At 52.3% G+C, this 25,446-nt stretch overlaps 1 protein-coding gene and 1 long non-coding RNA gene across 3 annotated transcripts in view; one reads left to right on the forward strand and one right to left on the reverse strand.

Moving 5' to 3' along the window:
* Positions 1-25,446, forward strand: part of LOC105473746 (uncharacterized) — a 143,547-nt gene that overhangs the window by 6,161 nt on the left and 111,940 nt on the right. The window lies entirely within an intron of this gene.
* LOC105473745 (family with sequence similarity 240 member C) lies at positions 5,981-12,507 on the reverse strand. The gene is made up of 3 exons (XM_011727692.2): positions 12,359-12,507; positions 10,481-10,629; positions 5,981-6,332 (listed from the first exon to the last, which is right to left on the reverse strand). The coding sequence occupies exons 2-3, from the start codon at positions 10,624-10,626 to the stop codon at positions 6,206-6,208; spliced, it is 273 nt and encodes a 90-aa protein (XP_011725994.2). The 5' UTR covers positions 10,627-10,629; positions 12,359-12,507; the 3' UTR covers positions 5,981-6,205.

Genomic DNA, 25,446 nt, shown 5'->3' on the forward strand with positions numbered 1-25,446 from the left:
AATAAAGTGGTGGTGGAGTCTGCTCCCTCCGGAGGCTCTGAGGGGGAGGCGGGTGGCTCTGAGGGGAATTCAGGGGTTCTGAGGGGGAGGCGGGGGGCTCTGAGGGGGAGGCGGAGGGGCTCTGAGGGGGAGGCGGGGGGTGGTTCTGAGGGAGGACGGAGACTCTGAGGGAGGACGGAGACTCTGAGGGGGAGGCGGGGGGCCTGTGAGGGAGAGGTGAGGGGTGGTTCTGAGGGAGGACGAGGACTCTGAGGGGGAGGCCATTCCTGCCTCTCTCCGCTGTGCTGGGGATCACTGCGCCTTCGTGCTCCTCTGCTTGTGGATGCGTCACTCCAGCTCCGTCCTTCTTCACACAGCATCCATCTCCCTGCGTTCTCTCCTTTATAAGGGCACCTGTCATTGGATGCAGAGACCACCCTAATCCACCATGATTCTATCTGGAGAACCTGAACTTAATTACATCAGTGAAGACCCATTCTCCATGAGGTCCCACTCGCAGGTTCTAGGGGGATATGTCTTTTGGTGCCACCATTCCCCCCGCTCCGATGCTCCTGTAAACTCATTAAACTTCATGGAGGGGATTCAGGTGGGGGTGCCCTTGGCCTCACTCTGTGGGCGTCAGGGGGCGCATCCCCTGCAGGCCGGCCCTTCTGCCCTCTCAGAGGCAGCCACAGCTCAGGCCAGGCTGGAGGGTGGGGTCGGCTTCCTCCCTCCCTCTCTCTCACTGTCTCCCACCCCCGCCTTCTTCGTCCCATCCCCCGCCCCCTGCTTCCTCCCATCCTCCCTCTTACTGCCCGCCCCCTGCACCTCCTTCCTTCCATCCTCCCTCTCACTGGCCCCCCTCCCCCGCCAAACTGCTTCCTCCCTCCCTCCCCCTCACTGCCTCCCACTCCCTGCCTGCTTCCTACCATCCTGCCTCTCACTGGGCCCCCCACCTGCTTCCTCCCATGCTCCCTCACACTGACCCACCACGTGTTAAGTGTCTGTCAGGCTGGGAGGCAAGAAGCAGCAGGTGCCTTCAGTTTGGCCTCATACATTCGTTGTCACGAGCTGGGTCTGCTTCCCTGGCTCAGACCTTCGATTTTCAGGGTCTGATGAAAATCTGATGAGTGGGGGGTGGGCACCCGGGGCAGCTGCCCAGGGATGGCTTCATGCGATCTCTTGGTGGACATCAGCTGCTGTCTAGCTGGGGCTCTGTTACTTCTATTCTTCAGGTCTGGTGCCTTTTTATGCCATTGCATATGGAATTGTTTAACAATTTCATTTTCAAATTGTTCATAGAAATATAGGAAGATAATTGAATTTTGTGTGTTGATCAGATATCCTGAAACCTGACTAGATTCACTGAATCATTTTCAGTAGTTTGTTTTGTCGATTATATAGGGTTTCCTCAATACATAATCATGCTTGCAAATAATGGCTTTCTTCCTCTTTTTCCCCTCCCTGCCCCCATCTTGCTTTCTGATTTTTATGCTGTTTCCTTTTCTTGCCTTATTGCATTGGCTGGGATCCCAGTACAGTATGGAACAGAAGTGTCAAAAGTGACCTTAAGTATGGTGGTGTTAGTTTTCTATAAATGTATTTAATCGGGTTGTGGAAGATCCCCATTATTTCTGGTTTGCTAAGAATTTTATCGTAAGTACCTACTGAATCTTTTTTTCCTGCTACTGTAGGCTTGGAGTTTTCTTTGTGGGAAGGTTTTTATGTACAAATTTAATTTCTTTAATAGGGATGGGGTTATTTGCAGCTTCCCCCTTATTTCCAGTATTTCAAGAAGAGGCAATTTTAATGTTACATTGTGACAACCAAGACAAACCCTGGTTTCTAATAGAGAAATGGCAGATTTCTGGTTGGGGACAGCCAGCGTGCACAAGGGTCTCAGAACGTTTCATTGTGCCTGAAGGTGAGGGGCCTCTTCAGGACGAATGGGGCCTGTGGAGAAGACAAAGAGCCAGTTTGAAAGAGGTGGCACTGGTGTAATCTGGGACAACCTGAGCATCAGAAAGAATGAGGTCCATAGTTAACTGGGATACATCTAATCCGTTTACATCCATGAATCCACAGTGACACTCTAAGGAAAGAGAACGCCTGAAAAACTCACCTCAGGCAGATCTTAAACCAACTCTTTATTTTGAATATTGGCGGCCAAAGGGAAAAATCGAGCATTATCTTGTTTGCGCTAGAAAGACGAGGCCAGTATAAGCAAATGGCTCTAAGTATGAGGAAAGACCTCCTTTAAAAAGGAATGTTGGGCTGGGCATGGGGTCTCATGCCTATAGTCCCAGCACTGGATTACAGTGTTAGGGAGGCCGAGGTGGGTGGATCACCTGAGGTCAGGGGTTCAAGACCATCCTGGCCAACATGGAGAAACCCCATCTCTACTAAAAATACAAACATTAGACAGGTGTGGTGGCACATGCCTGTAATCCTAGCTACTTGGGAGGCTGAGGCAGGAGCATGGTGAAACCCCATCTCTACTAAAAATATAAACATTAGCTGGGTGTGGTAGCGCATGCCTGTAATCCCAGCTACTTGGCAGGCTGAGGCAGGAGAATTGTTCGAACCCAGGAGGCAGAGGTTGCAGTGAGCCGAGATCGCACCGTCGCACTCCAGCCTGGGCAACAGAATAAGACTCTGTCTCAAAAAAACAACACAAAGGAATGTTGGCCCGTAAACGTGAATGAGTGACTGAGTTAGAAAAATCATCTTTTCCAAACACCACTGAAATCACGGACCAGGGCAAGGTTAGCCCGTGAGTGTTTAGACCGTGAGGTGAGCGGCTGCTGGGACAGGGCCCTCATCTGGTATCGGCGGCAGGGAAGGCTGTGAGCCTTCCCTCGTGTGGGCATCAGCCTCAGCCTCCCAGCGAGGGTCACCCAGGGAGCGTATTTCCTGGTGGGAAGTGCAGGAGCTTCCCATCCCCTGGATACGTCACAGCTGAAATGTTCACCACGAATCCAGCAACGTGTGGAGCTGATTTCCATTTCTAAGGAATGAGGGGGGATGGGAAAGAAACCCCCAGGACAGCAATGCCAGGCCCGGTGGGGACCTTTCCCGGACACCTGGCCTTCTCGGCGGCGAGGCAGGTGGTGGGACCGACAGGCCTGGTGGGGACCTTTGCCGGACACCCGGCCTCCTTGGTGAGGCAGGTGGCGGAACTGGTTCCACGTCTGATCTTCCTTAGACAAACCTGCCCTCAGAGGAAATTGTGGACAACTGGAGAAATTGGAAAATGTACTAGATATTGGCTGATATTGAAGGATAGATGTTTTGTTAAGTATGGTAATTCGATTTTGGCTCTGTGGGGAAATGCTCTTATTTTAAAAAGATGTGCACTAGAGAAAAAAGAAACAGCATGTGGCAAATACATCCATGGATGTCCTCCTGGTTTAACTGGTTCTGTGGCCTTGGTTTCTGCCTTCCCAATGGCACCTCTGTGATTGGAGTCCAGACCCCAGCATCAGACCGGCCTCCGCAGGGAGGAGCTGGGGTGCCCAGGCCAGGCCAGGCAGCTCCATTGCCCACTGCCTGGGCCTCACCTCATGAACGCCAAGCACCGTGGCAGGCATGGGCAGAGCCAGGCGGCTTCACGCCCACACCGGCAGCTCCTCAGTCCCTCGCCCTCCACTCCCAAGTCCGGCAGTTCTGGAGCACGGGAAGCTCTCTAGGGGCTGCTGGGCAGCAGGACCTGGTCTGAGTTTGACTGAGTCTGCCTGGGTCTTCGCGTGCCTGACTGAGTGTGAGCGTGTCTGAGTCTTACCGCAGAAACGTAAAAATGCTTGGTGACAGGTGTTAGGAGACTCCTGGGATCTGCACTGCAGCGCTTTTCTAAAACTGGGAATATTCTGAGTCTCAGAGCTTGTCTGGATGAGGAATCCCGGGGCCCGATTCTAGACAGGAACCTGAGGCACCAGCAGCAAAGGATGTGGCCCAGCCTCGGAGCCCCAGGCAGCTCGGCCGGGAGTGCGTCCTCCTACCTTCCCAACCCCGTCGCAGTTACGAAAAAGGAACAGTACACGATTCCAAAGTTATATTTAAATGCCAACTGCATTGAATTTGGCAACATTTGCCAGGAGTTATGGAAAGCCTTTCAAAGATTTAGCAGGACAAAAACAAACAAGCGAGCATTGTCGGGTGCTTTAAAAGTAAACAGGCTTGAGCAATGGTGTTTGTTTTAGAAAGTGACGAGCCTTGCAGGTGGATCATGGCAGTGCCTGTAATTACTGGGTATTCAGCTAAGATCCCCTCTGGTCCGCGCCTCATAAAAAGAAGGCGTATTCCGCTGAAATTCAGCTCCTGGAGCTAAGATTTCAGAAATGCCCTCTGTGCACCAGGTAAATTGCAAAGGGGCAAGGTGTGAGGAGGGATTCCGGGCTCAGGGCCCTGGGGGCTGGCGTCCCTCTCCTCTCCCGGAAAGCTGGCCCAGCCATCCCTCTTCCCCTCGCCCCTCTCCCACCCTCCCTGGTCTCCTTCTCTCCCTGTCTCTCTTCTGCACTGGGCGCCTTCCAGCTTTGGGAGCTGGGCCCAGCTTTGCCTGAGGATTAACGACAAAGAGAGTGAAGATGTGGCTGGCAGACTGCCCGCTGCCCCTGTGGCCGGGGCCTCTACTGTCAATGGGAAGGTGACTGCATCATTGGAGAGTAATGGGGTCATGAGGCAAGCAGGAGGGGGTGGTGGTTCTGGAAGGTTCTGCCGGGCCAAACTGTGATGAAGATCGCAGCATGAATATGCCCTTCCATCCTCCAAAAGACCAGGGTGACACCTCAGTTTGTTACGGTGTTGACAGTAATAGTGTTCTAAGGACATCATCAGATAAAATCACTCCTCCGCAGCCCGGGGCTTTGCAAAGATTAGCGAGTGGTTTCTGTGCATGAACCATCTTCAGGGCTGTCAGTCGCCTCCCTCCCTCCCTGTGAATCCCCCAGTCACCAGCGGTGAGGGTGGGGCCCGGTGCTGACCTGTGACCCCAGCCCTGGACATCTCTGTGGCCGGTGTCACGAGGGCCCTGGATGCGCTTCTGCCCACTGACTGGCAGGCCAGGCCCCCAGGCTTTGTGTCAGGTTCCGATCCTTCTTTCCGCACGTGCCGTCTGTCCAGTAGTTCATGGTCAGCCCCAGAAATGCACACTCGTGATGGCGTGGGCCTGCGCAGAACCTGCACGTGGTACAGCAGGGACCTGGCTAGCTATCCTCTGGTTAGTGCTTCGTTGGGTTACCCGTGACCGGCAAATCTGGGGCTAATTTCCTTGTCTTTGACAACATGACCAGAGGGTCCAAACAGAACAGAACCCGAACCCCATAAACATCTTCGACCGTCAGACTCCACGGCAGCCCCAGCCAGCCGAGGCCCCAGCACTTCCGTTTTCCTGAGGGCTGATCCCTGCGGCTGCAAAAGAGTGCGCGCGAGGTGTGGGGTGCGGGTACAGGAGTCAGAACTGCCCTCGGCTGCAGCCAGCACCCTCCTCTGTCCAGGAGACCACCCCAGGTTCTCGATCGTCTGGCCTCTGGGCAGTGTGGTGGCCCCTCTCCCTCCCTCTGACCTGTTCAGCGTGGTTGCAGCCTGCAGTGGGGCTCCCAGGGCCCATGCCGAGCACCAGGAGGTGAATCCCGGCTCCAACAGCCCTCGTGGCCTTGGAGATGCTGCCCTTTCTAAACCTGAACTTTTTCAACTGTAAAAATGAGGATATTTAATTTTCTGAGATGTCTCAAGTACTAAATATGAACTAAAGGAATTTTGGAAAAGGACAAAGCTTTAGCAATATAAGGCATGTCCTGAAGTTGAAACTTATGTACATATTTTGATCAAAGGTGAAATAAAATTGCATTTAAATCTGCAGATCGGAGGTGCTCAGGCAGCTGAAGAGTTCCCTGAGATGCAGTGGTTTCTTTACATGGCTTATTGCAAGTTTGTAACATCATGGCAAAGGTTTACTACATATGCATCTTAAAGATGGGAAGAAAATTTAGCAGGAAACGTTCAATCCAATTGACTTAGGTTTTATTGGGCACCAGCTATGTGCTGGAGAACCCTGGGACTCTGCTGCAGCGCGGACCCCGAGGTGGGGTTGTTACGGGGTCAGCGAAGTGCGGGCCATTTCCATGGTGAAGATCCTGTGAACTCTGGCGTGGGTGCTTGGACCCCACGCGTGGTGTTCTTTCTCCACGACCCTCCGGAAGCTCACGCAGAGCCTGGAGCTCGCAGGCCCTCAGGCTGCCATCTTGTCCTTGGTGTGGAGAGGCTCAGCGACCTCTGGGACCCCGTCTGGGCACCTCCCTGGGCCCTGCAGCATCTTGTTCCTCCCCTCCAGCTGCTCAGCCCATCCCACGCGGAGCCTGGGGCAGGGTGACAATTTCGTCATTGTGAGTCAAGCTTTTGGGACTGAGTGACAGCCAAGCCTGTGTCTCTCAGCACCTGGGCACCTGTGAGAGCAGGAGTGTGACACTCGCCGCTGGGGGGGTGTCACCGTGTCCCTGCCCAGCCGGCAGCTGTGACCTTGCTGGGTCTCCCAGGGCCCTGGTTGGCCTTGGCTCAGGCTGCTGCCCAGTGGGGGGGTCTCACTCAGGACCCTCCTCACAGGAGAGGAAAAAGGCCTGCCCCGGGAAGCAGCCTGGGCCCCCACTTCTGGAAGCTTCCGAGCCCCAGAGAGACTGCGCCTGAGCTCCAGCTCTTGCAGCCTCTGCCTCTGCTCTGCTCACCGAGTGGCAGGTGCCCTCACAGGACGGGGCGGTCTCTGTGGCTGCCTGGGACCTGCCTGCCTCCCTTCACCCTGCCCGGCTGCCTGTGGGTGCCACTTCCTTCTCGCTTGCCGGCCCGCCTCACCTGCCCAGCCCGGCCACAGTGGACGGTGATATGTTGTGATCTCAGCCCCACGCAACGGGGGGACCTGGCGGCAAGAATGGCCTGGTCAAAGTGGTCCAGGCTCCCCGAGACCTGGGCAGATCCCCACCTGCCCGTGGCTGCCGCTTCCTTCAGCCTCAGGTGTTTTTGGCTTTAGATGTTGGAGAGTGGGGTGGGTGCCCGGCTCCAGCCAAGGGTGAGCTGTGTCTATGAGGACACTTGTCCCAGATGCCCAGAACCCAGGTGACGATGGCGCTGCTGAGTGGCAGGCGGTATAGCCCGGATGGCTGGGCCCCACGGTGATGGTCCCCGAGCGACAGCTACATTCACCCTTGCCAGGCCATGGCTGCTGACTGGCGGGGCCCAGGACAGCTCCATGCATGTCCTGGAGTCCTCGGCCCTCACGGCTGGCCGCCCATCCCAGAGAGGCTGCCAGGACAGCCAAGCCCGTGGTGATGGAACCAGCGGCCTCTGTCCCTCCACAGGGGACCGTGCCGAGCCAGGGGCTGTGGATGGCCAGTCTCCCACATGGGCCAGCTTCTCTCTCACGGCAGCTTCCCAGGGTGGGCCTGGCCCATGGGCTCACATACGGGACCCTCTCAGCTTTCTGGGCTTCATGCAGGGAGGAAAGTTAGGCTACTCTCTAACGGGAAACCTAAGAGTGACCTTAAAAGTGATGGTTGGCCCCGTGGCCTGGGGAGAACCGGGCTATGTGGGTGGATGGAGGGGGGTTGTGCACATGGAGGCTCCGCCGGCCCCTGAGAGAACCCAGTGCCTGCCTGGGACACCAGCCTCCACCTCGGGGGCCGGAGGAGGCAGCGCAGACACAGTCCCAGGGCCTGAGCCCACTCCTGGGACCTGCACCTGGGCAATGGCCAGAGGACACCAGGGTACATGGCACATGCAGGCACATGCGGAGGCACGCGGAGGCACGCGGAGGCACGTGCAGGCACGGGGAGGCACGCGGAGGCACACGCAGAGGCACGCGCAGGCACGCGGAGGCACGCGGAGGCACACGTGGAGGCACGCGCAGGCACCGGGAGGCACGTGGAGGCACGGGGAGGCACGCGGAGGCACACGTCCGGGAAGCACAGGGCAGGGTCGAGGCAGGGCCTGTGGGGCAGGCACTTGGTGGCTGGGGGGCCTCTCTTTCTCCTCCATCTACCGAGTGCCTGCCTGGTGCTGGGCTCTGTGCTGGGTCCCTGTCTGTAGTTGGGTAGCTGGTGAGTGGGGAGGGGCACCCTCAGGCTCTGGGGGCCGCCTCAGGCTGAGGAAGGGGCACCACGGCTCTCTTGCTTGGGGCTTGAGCACCAAGGGCTGCCTGGAGCCTCTGGAAGCGCCTGCTGTGTGCCAGCCAATGTCTTGCAGCAAATGAGGAGCTCCGCTCCCCATCCAGCTGTCCCTGAGCAGCGGCTACACCCTGGGTCGGCTCAGGGTCACCCACTCAGCACCCACAGACCCCTGGGCTTGGCCCTAGGAGAGAAGGGCGTGCTGGCTTCGTATCTGCCTTCCTGAGCATGTCTGCTAGGAGGAGGAAGGGCACAAGTACGGATACGTCACTCAAGGGCAGTGACCTCAGAAAAACAAGCCAGAGAAAGACATTTCCTTCTGGAAAAGTTCCTGTGATCCTGGATGGGGTGTCAGGGAGATGGCAGGGGAAGGGTGTGTGGGTGAAGGGAGTGTGTGTGTTGGGTTGTGGGTGAAAGGATTGGGTGAAGGGATGTGGGTTTTGGGATGTTGGTGAAGGGGGTGTGGGTGAAGGGGGTGTGTGTGTTGGGGTGTGGGTGTTGGGGCATGGGTGAAGGGCATGTGGGTGTTGGGGTGTGTGTGTTGGGGTGTGGGTGAAGGGGGTGTGGGTGTTGGGATGTGTGTGTTGGGGTGTGGGTGAAGGGGGTGTGGATTTGGGGTGTGTGTGTTGGGGTGTGGGTGAAGAGGGTGTGTGTGTTGGGGTGTGGGTGTTGGGGTGTGGGTGAAGGGGGTATGGGTGTTGGGATGTGGGTGAAAGGGGTGTGAGTGTTGGGGTGTGAGTGAAGGGGGTGTGGGTGTTGGAATGTGGGTGAAGGGGGTATGGCTGAAGTGGGTGTGCGTGTTGGGGTGTGGGTGTTGGGGTGTGGGTGAAGGGGGTGTGGGTGAAGTGGGTGTGCGTGTTGTGGTGTGGGTGTTGGGGTGTGGGTGTTGTGTGTTAGGGTGTGGGTGAAGGGCGTGTGGGTGTTGGGGTGTGGGTGAAGGGCAGGTATGTGTTGGGGTGTGGGTGTTGGGGTGTGGTTGAAGGGGGTGTGGGTGAAGTGGGTGTGTGTGTTGGGGTGTGGGTGTTGTGTGTTAGGGTGTGGGTGAAGGGCATGTGGGTGTTGGGGTGTGGGTGAAGGGGGTATGGGTGTTGGGATGTGGGTGAAGGGGTGTGTGTGTTGGAGTGTGGGTGAAAGGGGTGTGGGTGAAGGGCATGTGGGTGCTGGGGTGTGTGTGTTGGGGTGTGGGTGAAGGGGCTGTAGGTGAAGTGGGTGTGCATGTTGTGGTATGGGTGTTGGGGTGTGGGTATTGTGTGTGTGTTAGGGTGTGGGTGAAGGGGGTGTGGGTGTTGGGGTGTAGGTGAAGGGCATGTGTGTGTTGGGGTGTGGGTGTTGGGGTATGTGTTTTAGGGTATGGGTGAAGGGGGTATGAGTGTTGGGATGTGGGTGAATGGGGTGTGTGTGTTGGAGTGTGGGTGAAGAGCATGTGGGTGTTGGGATGTGTGTGTTTGGGTGTGGGTGAAGGGGGTGTAGGTGAAGGGGGTGTAGGTGAAGGGGGTGTAGGTGAAGGGGTGTATGTGTTGGACTGTGGGTGAAGGGGGTGTGAGTGGGGATGTGGGTGAAAGGGGTGTGAGTGTTGGGGTGTGAGTGTTGGGGTGTGATTGTTGGGGTGTGGGTGTTGGGGTGTGGGTGAAGGGGGTGTGGGTGTTGGGGTGTGGGTGAAGGGGGTGTGATTGTTGGGGTGTGGGTGTTGGGATGTGGGTGTTGGGGTGTGGGTGAAGGGGGTGTGGGGGTTGAGATGTGGGTGTTGGGGTGTGGGTGTTGGGGTGTGGGTGAAGGGAGCGTGGATGAAGGGAGCGTGGGTGAAGGGGGTGTGGGTGTTGGGGTGTGGGTGAAGGGGGCGTGGGGGTTGGGTGTGGGTGTGGGTGAAGGGGGTGTGGGTGAAGGGGGTGTGGGTGTTGAGGTGTAGGGGAAGGGGGTGTGGGTGTGGGTGTTGGGGTGTGGGTGAATTGGCCGTGGGCAGTGGGGTGTGGTGTTGGGGTGTGGGGGACGGGGGTGTGGGTGTGGGTGTTGAGGTGTGGGGGAAGGGGGTGTGGGTGTGGGTGTTGGGGTGTGGGTGAATTGGCCGTGGGCACTGGGGTGTGGTGTTGCCTGGAGAGCAATGTTTGATCTGGGCTCCTGGTCTCATGGTTAGCAGTGTGGTGTCTTGTCATTTCCCACTTACTGTTCCGAATGTGATCACTAGGCTGTCAGTTTCCTCCTGGGTTGACTCTTTACACAGGTCTGGAGCTGAGGGGTTTCATGGTGGGTTGAGGGCTAGGGCTGTGTCCAGGCACACTGCTGGCTGGGCTCTGCCCCTGGACGATGAGTGCGGCTCAGGCACAGGGGTCCCCCACGCACTGTACATCCTGACTCACTTGTTCAGGGCGCTCCTGCGAACCCTCATGTCCTCGTTCTGCAGGTGTCTTGCGTGATGCTCAATTTTTTTCTCCCAAAACATCTTTATCCCACCTGAATCATATGCTACTCTTCCAGGATTCTTCAGTGTGAGGTTTTTACTCATTTTCTGGAAAATAAAAAGTGGAGAAGAGCTCAGCCACCTTGTGCCATTCCCATTGAGGAGTGTGTGCTCCAGCACCCGGACGGCAGAGGAGCTAGCTCAGCCTGGAGCATTGTGGTCCCCACCTTTCTGGCACATGGAGGATGGCGGAGGCTGCCCTCTGAGACTCAGGCCTCAGGAGGCTCCCGGCTGGCTCCTAAACAGTCTACCCACTCTGCCTTCTGGAACAGTCTCCTGGGTTGGCAGAAGTAGAAACGGAGGGCAAATTCTATTTTGGGCTTTTAGTCATTTTAAAATCTAAGCAATGATGCACTTCTAACTCTGTGTGTTAGTGTGGGTGATCCGTGGTCCCACCAGTGAGGCAAGTGTTTCTCAGATGGGGCTGTGGCTCCTGTGCCAGGTGAGTCCATCCCTCGTTTTTGAGACAGGGTCTCACTCCCACCGCCCAGGCTGGAGTATGGTGGTGCGATCTCCCCTCACTGCAGCCTTGACCGCCTGGACTCAAGTGATTCTCCCACCTCGGCCTCCTGAGAAGCTGGGATTATAGGTGTGCACCACCCTGCCCGGCTAATTTTTGTATATCTTGTAGAGATGGGGTCTCACTATGTTGCCCAGGCTGGTCTTGAGCTCCTGGGCTCAAGCAATCTTCCTGGCTCAGCCTCCCAAAGTGCTGGGACTACAGGTGTGAGCCAGCGTGTCCGGCTCAGTCGGCCTCTCTCGACACTTGGTTATTGGGTACCTTTTGGTTTGAAATACGTAAACCCGGGAGTGGGGTTAAATGTGGCAGGTTATACTGAAAAACTTCAGCTCTGCTATTTGATGTAATATGCTAAAGTGAGGCTGACTGAAATGTTTACTTTCCAATTATTTTGGACTCCAGCATCTCCAGGACACCAGCAGTCTTAGAATATCAATCTATAGCCATCAAGAATGTCCAAGGCTGGGCGTGGTGGCTCACGCCTGTAATCCCAGCAGTTTGGGAGGTCAAGGCTGGCAGATCACTTGAGCTCAGGAGTTAGAGACCAGCCTGGCCAAATGGTGAAACCCCATCTCTACTAGAAATACAAAAATTAGCCAGGATTGGTGGCAGGCGCCTGTAATCCTAGCTACTTGGGAGGCTGAGGTAGGAGAATCGCTTGAACTCGGGAGGTGGAGGTTGCAGTGAGGTGAGATTGCACCACTGCCCTCCAGCCTGGGTGACACACTCCGTCTCAAACAAACAACTAAAGAATGTCCATGACAAAGGGCAAGTGCCTACAGCAGCAGCCTTTACTGGAGCCCACTTGCTCCGGGTCAGCTCTCCCTGGGAGGTGTGGAGCCTGGGTCCCTGGGCGGTGCCTGCCCTGGCCTGGCCCCAGGTCTCTGTGGACAGCCCTGCTCTGTGCTTGAGGATGGGGTTTACACAAGGGAGCCAGAGCCACGTTTCAGGGTGCAAGGCAGCGGGTCTCCAAATGAACGAGGCATCCACTGTTCTGGGGCCGCCTGAACCCCTAAGCCGCTATCCGGCAAGCTCCTCGGGGCCTATCGGGTGGACGGTGCCATTTCTGCAGCCCTGGCTGCCTCCCTCAGGGCACTTTGTTCTTCACTTTGGCCTTGCTTGGCCTTGGAGGCATTTCTCTTTCCCCGCCCCCCACGCTTCTCTCTTGCTGGGGAAGAACACGCGCAGCAGGAGTGTGGCCCGAGGGGAAAACCAGGCAGCTAAGACCTGCGGGCTCGTTTCCTGCAAACACGTCACCTGCTTCAGGTGGAGAGGGCGAGGCTGCCTTCTGGAGCTCAGCTCAGGCTGCAGTGAACAGGGCTGGGGACTCCTTCCAGGAGCTTGATGTGACCCCTGGCTGGGGGCTTCCAGCTGCAGAGGTGCGGACACTGCGGCCTGCGCAGCCTGTTGTGATGTGGGTGCTGGGCGCTTTGCTGGGAAGCTGCCCCTGGAGGGCCACAGAAATCGCTCATCGATGCCACGCCCTTTGTTCCAGAAACTTAGACATGCAAAGTTGATCACGAAGGGACTGAACTCAGCCATCCTGCCTGTGCTGAGGACGCTGGCGCAAATTCAATGAGTGGAAACTCAGCCAATGAGGAGGGTGGGATGCACGGACCCCACCAGTCAGGGCCTGCCCAGTTGCTTCCCCGGAACTTCGCGCCTCCTCTGGTGTCTGGGCAGACGCCTCCCCGAACGAAGCCGGGGCTGGTGTCAGATTCAAACCAAGTTAACAGCTGGAAAACATCTGACAGCTGAGACCTGGCTGTACTTGGCGGGGGCTTCAGAGAGCAGCGTGGGCGTTAGAGCTTTGGCTCTTAGGATGCTTAGCCTCCAAAGGAAGCCCTTTAAACCCTCATGGGACGAAAACAAACCAGCAGCAAAAGGGAGAACCAGCAAACTAGCAGAGACAGAAAAAACAGACATGCGGCCGGACGCGGGGGCTCACGCCTGTAATCCCAGCACTTTGGGAGGCCGAGGTGGGCGGATCATGAGGTCAGGAGATCCAGACCATCCTGACTAATATGGTGAAACCCCGTCTCTACTGAAAATACAAAAAATTAGCCGGGCGTGGTGGCGGGTGCCTGTAGTCCCAGGTACTCTGGAGGCTGAGGCAGGAGAATGGCGTAAACCCAGGAGAGGGAGCTTGCAGTTAGCGGAGATTGCACCATTGCACTCCAGCCTGGGCGACAGAGTGAGACTCCATCTCAACAACAACAACAACAACAAAACAACGACAACAACAGACAACGGTGTGCATTGGGAGGCAGGTGATGGAGACATTGTCCCCCGAAGGCGTTGACGTCAGGAATCCCAGTGGAAAACAAAATTACAAAGTTTAATTCCCCCAGCAAAATGTGGGTGGGCTCGCATATTGTGCCAGATATCTCAGGTACTCTGTTCACATTTTGGGGGTCCCCAAATGCAGCGCCAATCTCTCAAGCAAGGACAGCGCCTGTCACATCACAAAGAGCTTACTTTTCCAACCATTTCTCAGCGACCGGCCGGTTTTCGCGTCTGCCGAGGGTCCTCAGCCTGTCCCCTTCCGGGATGCACACGCCTGTATCTCGCCTGCCGCTCTCTGTTATATGGGCTCGGTGACACGCACGCTTGGCGTCGGTTCAGTCCCAGAAAGACGCGCTGCCCTCTGTCTGGGCACCGTCCCTGACAGAGCTGTCCGTCCGGCGGGCAGCTGTTGGCAGCATAGGAATCTGGAGGGCAGCCAGCTGCGCCTCCTCCGCTCTCAGCCCCCACAGGACTGTTTTTCTTCTTTCGATGGTTGCTCCCAGGAAGCTGCGTGGGTGGGAGGGAGCCGGTGTCTGGCAGGGGCGTTGGGGCATCTGGGAGTCCCTGGTTTTGCCCAGGCCTGTGTCTCAGGAATGGCGGCCTCTGCACTTAACGCAGGAGAAGTGTCTATCACAAAACGACGAGGCAGACACACTCGAGGCAGACACAGAAATGCTTAGGGTCTCTCTGCCCGGCCCATACGTAGATTTACGTATTTATTGTGAGGAGCTGGCTCTGGTAGTGACAGGCGCTAAGAGGTCTCGGGATCTGCCGTCTGGGACTCAGGAAGGCCTGCGGTGTCAGTCAGCCCGACTCTGAGGGAGGTTGGTGTAAATTTCAGACCTTGGTCTAGAGACGGTGAGATGAGGCCTCCTGGAGCAAGCAGGAAGGCAGGAGAGCAGGGGCCATTCCTCCTTCCTCCACTGAGGCCCCTTCAGGCCGTCAGAGGATTGGATGATGCCCAGCACGCGGGTGTCACCCCGTCCACCAATTCCGATGCCAGTCTCGTCCGGAAACACCCTCCTAGCCACACCCAGAAACACTGTCCTGGCTGCCGCCCCGGCGCCATCAGGTCGATGCATAAAGTGAAGCCCCCCTACTTTGTCCTGGACGGGGCTCCTCTCTCAGGCTCCATCCCTGGAGGCCTCAGGGAGCCGGCAACAGGGCCCCGGCCAGGGCCAGCCTCCATGATTTCTTTCCCATCTCCCGGGTCACTTGGTTCTTTACGAGGTTTCCAAGTAATTGATAGTTTCAGGTGAAAGCTTTTGGGAAAATTTCATTTACTATCATAAAGCAGACTGTACACTTATTTTTTATATTATCCTTCACAGTTTTTTTTTTTTTTTTTTTTTTTTTTAACTGGAGTTCTGTGGGTGTCATCAGTGGGTTGGGAGCTGTCTGTGATTTCCCGAGTCCTGGTGTGTGCTCAGGACACCCTGATCTGTGGCTCCCTGGAAACTGGGGTTCGGCTTCACGACCCGCCAGGACGTGACCCAGCACACAGAATGCACGAGGTGGAAAGACGGCGCTCAGGCAACGAGGGTGGAAGACGCCGGTGGGAACCAGCAGCTGCTTCAGAAAAGCCGCTGCGTGCAGCACAGATGGGAGGAAGCGACCTAAAAACGGAAAGGAGTGACCCCAGGAGAGGTGGGGGGAAAGGAATGACCCCAGGAAGGCGTCTCCAGCCGGACTGCGGTTTTGTAAAGCCCGTGGTGGTCTCCCCAGGTCCTATGCGTGAGCGCCACGGGGATCCTCCACCTGCTCTGGACACACGGGAGGAGGGAGCCGAGAAGCCAAACCAACCAACAATCAAAACACCGGCCTAGGGCTTCGAAAGGTGCCTCCAGGCCCTTCCTTCTGACTTGTGCGCGGAGGGACGTCCGGGCGCCACGTGCTGGCCCTGCCTGATGGCGCTGGAAGGTCGCGGGGAGCGCATTCTGATTCCCACTGTTTCGGAGTTTGCAGGTCGAGTTTGCACTATCTGCATGATCAGCCAGAGGGAGGAGGAATTTGGGAGAATGCATTTGCCCCACGCTGCGGCGTTTGCATTTCTTCCTCTTTCCTGAGCTACCCCAGTGCAGTGGGCTCCGGACGATCCTGTGGCAGGAGGTTCTGAGTGAGAGGCGGTCGTCCAGGCTGCAGGGCTCCAGCTGCCGGGCTCAGCCGCCTTCTAGCCCAGGAGTCCCGCCCGCCGCATCCCCTCCGCGCGCCGGCCGGGAACGCTGCCTCGTAGCCTCCTGCGCCAGTCCCGTCCTGCGCCCCTGGACCTGGGCGCTGTGACGGCGAAGCCGGCGTCCTCACAGTCGCAGCAGCAGCGCAGGCTGAGCCTTCCCCGTGTGCGGCATCACCCAGCGCTGTCCTTCGAGCCTCCCGGGAGCCCAGGGTGTGGGGGCCGCCAGACGCAGGACCTGAGAACCTGGACCCGGGCCCGGTATGCGCAGGAGTTGGCAAGTGCTGAGCACGGTGTCCCTTTGCATGGCCACTCTGGGGGCTTCCACCCGCCTAAAGCACAGCTCCTGAAGCACCCTGGCCCTGCACTCACGGAGCCACGCTCAGGTGGTGTTGAGGCAGAAAATTAAAGAAAAATAAAATTAAAAAGAAAGAGAAATAAGCTTTCCTGTGTTAGGCTGCCTTGTCCCAGAGGCAGCAACAAGCACAGCCCAGACCCAGGAAAAGTCTTAATAATAATATTATCGAATGTGCCTGGAGACTCTCCCGGCACTCCCTCAACATAGGAAGGAGAAAAACAAATTTTCCTTTGTTTTATGGAATGAGTTTATAAATTCCTGTTCTCTGTAACTAGCGACTTCAGGTATTCTGTGTAAGCAGTAGAGTGATGGTCATGAGCCTCTGAGCAGGCCTCAGTTACGGCCACCTGGGTGCCACAGTGAAGGTTATGAATAAGCTCCTGCCCAGGCTAACCTAAATAACGGACATCTGGGTTGCTTCGCAACAGTCATGTGCAATCCTGAGTTTGTCCTGCCTCGGTATCCCTGCTTTCACACCACTGTAAGCTTGCTTCAAGCTAGCCCACCCCCTTTTGTGAAGTGTGTATAAAAGTCAGGCACTGTCTTTGTTCTGGGCCCAGTCTTTGGACGTTGAGTCTGCTGGGTCTGCGTGCACTCAGTGATAAAGATATCCTCCTGTATACACTCTAAGGTCTCTCTCTGGTCCTCCTGATCCCGCAAGAGTGCTAGGTCTCCCTAAAGGCCATCGGGCCCCTGGCTGGACCTTGGAGTCTTGCTCGTTTTCTCAACCATGCTGTGCACATGGCCTCAGCCCGGCCCACCCTGGGCTGACAGGAGCCGCCCCCCGCAGGTCCGTTTCCTGCACTGGCCCCAGCACAGGGGTGTCCCCGCAGGGCAGCCCAGATGGGTCTTCACGCTGGCTGAGGGCTCCCTCAAGGGCAACCTGACATGGCTTCCAGTCTGGTACCTGTTCTTCCCTCACAGCACGTGTCTGTGTGCACACAGGGTATGTGTATGTGCGTGTGCTTGTTCAAGTAGGCAGATGGCTGGGAATCTGTCTCCTGCCCTCACAAGGTGGGTTCCCACCTGCAGGATCGAGGGAGGAGCCCCTTCTGGGCCCCCTGTTCCTGACTTCTGACCCCTGGCGCTGCCCCACGGTAAATGCCAGCACTTTTAGGCCACTGGGTTTTTGGTTATTTGTTATGTCAGCAAAAAAAGAACTAATACAAAGAGCACGTAAATTGGAATAGCCTCTTTACAGGGTAATTTGACTCCATCTATAAGAATGTAAAATGCAGACACTGTTTGACCTGGAAATTCCACTTTTAGCATTTAACTTTTAAAAATATCCACACCTGTTATCATATATGTGCACACAAAGATGTTCACTGTGACATTATTCTTTAACAGTGAGAAATTGTGAGCATCAAACATTTGTCAAATACCAATGAACAGAATGACAGAACACATCATTATATTTTTATGCATGGATCGGATACTGCAGGGCACTTAAGAAGATAGTGAAAATATTTCCCAGACGTTTTGTTAGGGTATGGGTGTCCCAGGACAGCAGCGCCTGCATGACCCCACTTAGGAGGAGGAGGAGGAAGTCAGACCACCCGTGAGGCCCTGCCCAGGCCCAGGTGGGGACGCCGCTGCTGGGAACAGGGTCACCTCCTTGAGGAATGTGGAGAAATGGGGTGTGAAGGGGTTGTCACTCCTTGGTTTGCAGGTTTTTATAACACGAAGGTCCTTTTATATTTTTGGTTCCATTTTGAAAATTAAATGGAAAAATGCACGTGCATCAAAACATGTGTGGTTTGGTTTTGGGGGGGATTCCCAGACCCACTCCCCACCATAGAATGCAGGCAGACTCCTGTCCAGATTAGTCCTGAAGGAGGTCTGTGCCTGATGGGAAGGCAGAGCCTCTCGCCTGGCCTGGCCTCGGCTGGCTTTTGGGGTGCTCTGCAGCAGGGCAGGCACGTGGCCAGCGATCAGGAAAGCCAAGGGGACTTAGCCCTGGAAGCGGCCTCGCTGGTTCAGACGTGGCTGTGGGTGCCAGGCCTCCTGGGGAGCAGCCTGGGGACAGGAGGTTGCCTTCTCTCTGCCTGGCTGCCCTCTGCGTGGGGTGAAATGTTCCCGCACGTCCGTGTTGCTGTCTGACTTTTACACAGTGTATTAAACAGAGGCTTTGCCACGTCACAGCTGCGTGGATCTGTGGAGCCAGTGGAGACTGACAGCAGTGAGCAGTCCTGGGAGCCCAGGGTCTGACCCCTGTCGTCCAAACCCCGACCCAACGTGTGCAAAGCCCTCCCACCATCCACTCGCTGCAACTTTTCTTTAAATATGCCCATCTTTTTACTCAAATTTACTTATTTAAAAGTTAATTTTGGGCCAAGTGCAGTGGTTCATGCCTATAATTCCAGCACTTTGGGAGGCCGAGGTGGGCAGATTGCTTGAGCTCGGGAGTTTGAGACCAGCCTGGGTAACACGCTAAAATCCCGTCTCTACAAAAAAATACAAACAGCTGGGCCTGATGGTGTGCAGCTGTGGTCCTGCTACTCGGGAGGGGAGGATTGCTTGAGCCTGGGAGGTTGAGGCTGCAGTGAGCCATGATCTTGCCACTGCACTCCAGCCTGGAAGACAGAGTAAGACCCCATTTCCAAAAAAAAAAAAAGTTAATTTAACAAACCCCTTTCACTATTTAATTGAACATACTTCAAAATTAGTTAAATTAGGATCAATAATTTATATAAAAATTGTAGAAATACCAGAACAAAGTGTAGATGAACATTTTGTCCCAAGGGGTCTGGGCCATGCTCCACAGCCAGGACTCAAGTGGGAGAGGCGCTCACACTCTCAGAGCATTGAGCATTGAGAGGCAGCATGGCTGCAACTGTGAGGAAATATAGGGAGCCACATGACCAAGCAGGAGCTTACCTACCGACCACTCTGCCTGAGAGCCACCTACTGGATCACATCCCAAAGCTTCAACACCAAAAATGCCTCTTTAACATACCCCTGCTGTAAAGCCAAAGACAAGAGTCAGATACAAATAAAGACCCTGCACAAAGCTTCAGCCCTGTGAAAACATCCAGAAGTCTATTGATTGTATTCAATTTATACCACAGGTAAAGGAACACCCACATGCAGAGATGAGAAAGAGCCAATGCAAGAACTCTGGCAACTCAAATGGCCAGAGTGACTTCCATCCTCCAAACGATGGCTCCTTGTTCTCCAACAAGAGCTCTTAACGAGGCTGAGTTGGCAGAAATGACAGAAATAGAATTCAGAATATGGATAGAAACAAATATTATTGAGGTTCAGGAGAATGGCAACACTCAATCCAGGGAAACTAAGAATCACAATAAAAGGATACAGGAGCAGACAGATGAAACAGACAATGTAAAAAAGAGCCTAACTGACCTGGTAGAGCTAAAAAATACACTACAAGAATTTCACAATGTGATCACGAGTATTAACAGCAGAGTAGACAAAGCCGAGGGAAGAATCTCAGAACTTGAAGACTGGCTCTCTCAAATAAGACCATCAGACAAGAATAGAGAAAAAATAATAAAAAGGAATGAACAAAACCTCCAAGAAATATGTGGTTATGTAAAGAGGTCAAAGCTATGAATCATTGGTATCCCTGAAAGAGATGAGGAGAAAGCAAACAGCTTGGAAAACATACTTCAGGATGTCATCCAAGAAAACTTCCCCAACCTCACTAGAGAGGCCAACAGTCAAATGTAGGAAATACAAAGAACACCTGCAAGCTTTTACACAAGAAGATTATCCTCAAGACATAATCATCAGATTTTCCAAAGTCAAAATGAAAACAAGAGTGTTAAAGGCAGTGAGAGAGAAAGGGCAGGTTACCTACAAAGGAACCCATCAGGCTAACAGTGGGCCTGTCAGCAGAAACCCTACAAGCCAGAAGAGATTGGGCATATTCAACGTTCTTAAAGAAAAAAAAAACTTTCAACCAAGAATTTTATATCCAGCCAAAATAAGCTTCCTCAGCAAAGGAAAAATGAGATCCTTTTCCAATAAGCAAATGCTGTTCACTCACACCAGACCCACCTTACAAGAGATCTTGAAAGGAGCACCAAATAAGAAAGAGGAAAGATTGTTACTGGCCAATACAAAAACACACTTAAACACACAGACTAGTGACACTATAAAGTAACTACATGAACAAGTCAGCATAATAACCAGCTGACAATATAATGACAGGATCAAATCCACACGTATCAATACTAACCTTGAATGTAAATGGGCTAAATGCTCCATTTAAAAGGCATGGAGTGGCAAGCAGATAAAACAGCAAAACCCAACAGTATGCTGTCTTCAAGAGACCCATCTCACATGCAATGACACCCATAGGCTCAAAATAAAGGATTGGAGGAAAATCTATCAAGAAAATGGAAATCAGGAAAAAGCAGGGGTTGCTATCCTAACTTCAGATAAAACAGACTTTAAACCAACAAAGATCAAAAAGAAGGGCATTACGTAATGGTAAAGGGTTCAATTCAACAAGAAGACCTAACTCTCCTAAATATCTATGCACCCAACTCAAGAGCACCCAGATTCATAAAGCAACTTCTTAGAGACCTACAAAGAGACCTAGACTCCCACGCAATGATAGTGGGATACTTCAACACTCCACTCACAGTGTCAGACAGATCATTGAGGCAGAAAATTAACAGACATGCAGGATCTGAAGTTAGCATTGGAGCAAATGGATCTGATAGACCTCTACAGAGCTCTCCATCTCCAAACAACAGAATATACCTTCTTTTCATTGCCACATGACACATACTCTAAAATTGACCACATAATTGAATATAAATCAATTCTCAGCAAATGTAAAAAGAACCAAAATCGTACCCAACACACTCTCAGACCACAGCACAATAAAAATAGGGGTCAAAACTAAAAAATCACTCAAGACCATGCAATTACATAGAAATTAAACAGCCTGCTCCTGAATGACTTTTAGGTAAATAATGAAATTAAGGCAAAAATCAAGAAGTTCTTTGAAACTTATAAGAACAAAGATACAACATACCAGAATCTCTGGGATGCAGGAAAGGCAGTGTTAAGAGGAAAATTTATAGCACTATATGCCCATATCAGAAAGTTAGAAAGATCTCAAATTAACAACCTAACATCACAACTGAAATAATTAGAGAAGCAAGAGCAAACCAACTCCAAAGCTAGCAGGAGACAGGAAATAACAAAAATCCGAGCTGAACTGAAGTAAACCGAGACATGAAACACCATTAAAAAATCAATGAATCCAGAAATTGGTTTTTTGAAAAAAATTAATAAGATAGGTCCCTTGCTAGACTAATAAAGAAGGAAGGAGAGAAGATAAAAATAAACACAATTAGAAAGGACAAAGCAGATGTTACTACTGACCCTACAGAAATACAAATAACCATCAGAAACTACTGTGAACACCTCTATGCACACAAGCTAGAAAACCTAGAAGAGATGGACATACACACTCCCCTAAGACTGAACCCGGAATAAATTGATTCCCTGAATAGATCAATAATGAGCTCTGAAATTGAATCAGTAATAAATAGCTTATCAACCAAAAAAAGCCCAGGACCAGATGGATTCAAAGTGGAATTCCACCAGAGGTCCAAAGAATAGCTAGTATCATTCCTACTGAAACTATTCCAAAAAATGGAGAAGGAGGGACTCAACCCCAGCTCATTCTATGAGGCCAGTATCATCCTGATACCAAAACCTGGTAGAGACACAACAAAAAAGAAAACTTCAGCCTAATATCCTTGATGAACACTGATGCAAAAATCCTCAACAAAATAACTGCAAACTGAATCCAGCAGCACATCAAAAAAATAATCCACCACAATCAAGTAGGCCTCATCCCTGAATGCAAAGTTGGTTCAATATACACAAATCAATAAATATGATTCATCACGTGAACAGAACTAAAGATAAAAACCACATGATTATCTCAATAGATGCAGAAAAGGCTTTTGATAAAATTCAACATCCCTTCATGTTAAAAACTCCCAATAAAATAGGTATAAAAGAACATACCCAAAATAATAAGAGCCATCTATGACAAATCCACAACCAACATCATACTGAATAAGGAAAAGCTGGAAGCATTCCCCTTGAAAACTGGCTCAAGACAAGGATGTCCTCTCTCACCACTCCTCTGCAACATAGTGTTGGAAGTTCTGGCCAGAGCAATCAGGCAGGAGAATAAAATGAAGGGTATCCAAACGGGAAGAGAGGAAGTCAAACTATCCCTGTTTGCAGATGACATGCTTCTCTATCTAGAAAACCCTATAGTCTTGGCCCAAAAGCTCCTTAAGCTGATAAACAACTTCAGCAAAGTTTTAGGATACAAAGTCAATGTGCAAAACTTAGTAGCATTCCTATACACCAAAAACAGCCATGCTGAGAGCCAAGTCAGGGATGCAATCCCATTCACAGTTGCCACAAAAAGAATAAAATACCTAGGAATGCAGTGAACTAGGGAGGTGAAATTTCTGTACAATGAGAATTATAAAACCCTGCTCAAAGAAATCAGAGATGGCACAAACAAATGGAAAAGGCATTCCATACTCATGGATAGGAAGAATCAATATCATTAAAATGGCCATACTGCCCAAAGCAATGTACAGATTCAATGCTATCCTATCCAACTACCAATGACATTCTTCATAGAACTGGAAAAACTATTTTAAAATTCATATGGAACAAACAAACAAAAAAAGAGTCCAAATAGCCAAGGCTATCCTAAGCAAAAAGGACAAAACTGGAGGAATACTGTTATCTGACTTCAATATATACTACAGGGCTGCAGTAACCAAAACAGCATGGTACTGGCACAAAAACAGACACACAGACCAATGGAACAGAATAGAGGGCCCAGAAATAGGGCCACACACCCACAACCATCTGATCTTCAACAAACCTGATGAAAAGAAGCCATGGGGAAAGGACTCCCTATTCAATAAGTGGTGGTGGGATATCTGGCCAACCATATGCAGAAGATTGAAACTGAACCCATTTCTTACACCATATACAAAAATCAACTCAAGATGAATTAAAGACTTAATTGTAAAACCCCAAACTATAAAAACTATGGAAGGTGACCTAGGTAATAGCATTCTGGATATAGGAACAGGCAGAGATTTCATAATGAAGATGCTAAAAGCAATTGCAACAGAAGCAAAATTTGACAAATGAGATCTAATTAAACTAAAGAGCTTCTACACAGCTAAGGAAACTATCAACAGAATAAACAGACAACCTACAGAATGGGAGAAATTTTTGCAAGCTATCCATTCGACAAAAGTCTAACATTCAGAATCTATAAAGAAGTTAAACAAATTTACATGTCAAAACCAAACCACCCCATTAAAAAGTGGGCAAAGGATATGAACAAACACTTTTCAAAAGCAGACATACATGTGTCCAACAAGCATATGAAAAAAGTTCAATATCACTGATCGTTAGAGAAATGCAAATGAAAACCACAATGATATACCATCCTACACCAGTCAGAGTGACCATTACTAAATAGTCAAAAAATAACAGATGCTGGTGAGGTTGCAGAGAAAAAGGAACACTTATACACTATTGGTGGGGTGTAAATTAGTTCAACCCTTGTGGAAAGTAATGTAGTGATTCCTCAGAGAGCTGAAAATGAACTACCATTTTGACCCAGCAATCCCATTACTGGATGTATAGCTGAAGGAATATAAATCATTCTGCCATAAAGACACATGCACGTGAATGTTCACTGCAGCACTATGCACAATGGCAAAGACATGGGAGCAACCTAAATGCCCATCAGTGAGAGACTGGATAAAAAAGTGGTACATATGCATCACAGAATACTACGCAGCCATAAAAAGAATGAGATCATGTCTTTTGTGGGAACATGGATGGAGCGGAAGGCCATTATCCTTAGCAAACTAATGCAGGAACAGAAAACCAAATGCCACGTTTTCTCGCTTATAAGTGGCAGCTAAATGATGAAAACTCATTAACACAAAGAAGGGAACAACAGGGGCCTACTTGAGGGTGGAGGGTAGGAGGAGGGAGAGGAGCAGAAAAGAGAACTATTGGGTACTAGGCTTAGTACCTGGTGATGAAATAATCTGTATAAGAAACAGAAAAGCAAACACTACATGTTCTCACTCATAAGTGGGAGACAAGCCATGAGAACACACAGACACAGGGAGGGGAACATCACACACTGGGGCCTGTCAGGGGGCAAGGGGCAGGGGGAGGGAGAGTATTAGGACAAAGACTTAGTGCACGCGGGGCTTGAAACCCAGATGACGGGTTGATGGTGCAGCAAACCACCACGGCACATATATACCTATGTAACAAACCTGCACGTTCTGCACACGTGTCCCAGAACTTGTAAAGAGAAAAAAACGAGTTCAGATTCTGATCTTGGCTCAGGTGTCCCCAGGTGCACTGCAAACAAAATCAGAAAATAAACTCCACATTTTAACCACAGGAAGACCCAAGGCTGGGAGGTACCAGTGCATCTCCATCCCTGGGACAGGAGGCCGGGAGGTGCCCGGACGTCTCCATCCCTGGGACAGGATGCCGGGAGGTGCCCAGACGTCTCCCTCCCTGGGACAGGAGGCCAGGAGGTGCCCGGACGTCTCCATCCCTGGGACAGGAGGCTGGGAGGTGTCTGGACATCTCCATCCCTGGGACAGGAGGCCAGGAGGTACCAGTGCATCTCCATCCCCAGGACAGGAGGCCGGGAGGTGCTCGGACGTCTCCCTCCCTGGGACAGGAGGCTGGGAGGTGCCCGGATGTCTCCATCCCTGGGACAGGAGGCCAGGAAGCACCAGCACATCTCCCTCCTTGGACTGCACCATGGAAAACTAAGGCCGTCTTGAGGGAGGTCTGGACTTACAGGGTGGTGGCATGGTGTGTGTTGGGGAGCCCTTTGTCTTTTCCCCGGGTGTCATGTGGAGAATTACACATGCACGCAGGAGGGGAAGGTGTTAGATACTCATGGTGGCAGGCAGGTGTGAGACAGGCAGGGCAGGGCCTACTGCTGTGTATGGGCAGTGGGAGGAGTGTGGTTTAAATGATCTTCCATCGAACATGCTAATGGCAGCCTGTTACTGGGATGAGGTCCCAGTGGCAGATTAAGGTGGTAAATGCCCCCATACTGTTTATCAAAGTTAATTGCAAAAGGAAGCCAGAGTTGTCTGTACTATTGGTTTGCACTTCATCCGTTGCCTTTTAAAGTGAGCAAATCAGTGACTCGTATTTGCTTTACAAGGCAATTAAAGTGGACCAGCTTCATACACAGGCAGGTGAGGGGGCACCATCTCTCCTGCTTATTGCTGGGCTGTCATGGGAAGAGCTGTGTCAGCTCATCCTGTGAGTATTATGGTTTCTCCTCAGTGTGGCTTTAGTGGGTCTAGAAATGGGGCTGCAGGAAACACAGAGTTAGCACGGAAGGGGACCCTCACCATGGAATTTGGAACTAACCACCTGCAGACATGAAGCTGGGCTCAGTCCTGCAGCAGCTGTGCAGCTAACCATGTGCAGACATGAAGC

The sequence above is a fragment of the Macaca nemestrina genome, chromosome 11 (assembly GCF_043159975.1).
Source record: "Macaca nemestrina isolate mMacNem1 chromosome 11, mMacNem.hap1, whole genome shotgun sequence".
Taxonomy (NCBI): Eukaryota; Metazoa; Chordata; class Mammalia; order Primates; family Cercopithecidae; genus Macaca; species Macaca nemestrina.

Excerpts from the sequence above, each read along its gene's own strand:
- LOC105473745 (XM_011727692.2), bottom strand. The coding sequence starts at position 10,626 with ATGAGTAAAAACCTCACACTGAAGAATCCTGGAAGAGTAGCATATGAT. Across the intron at positions 6,333-10,480 it reads CGCAGGAGCGCCCTGAACAA|GCTCCGCGTGGGATGGGCTG; the intron begins GTGAGTCAGGAT and ends ACCCTGCCCCAG.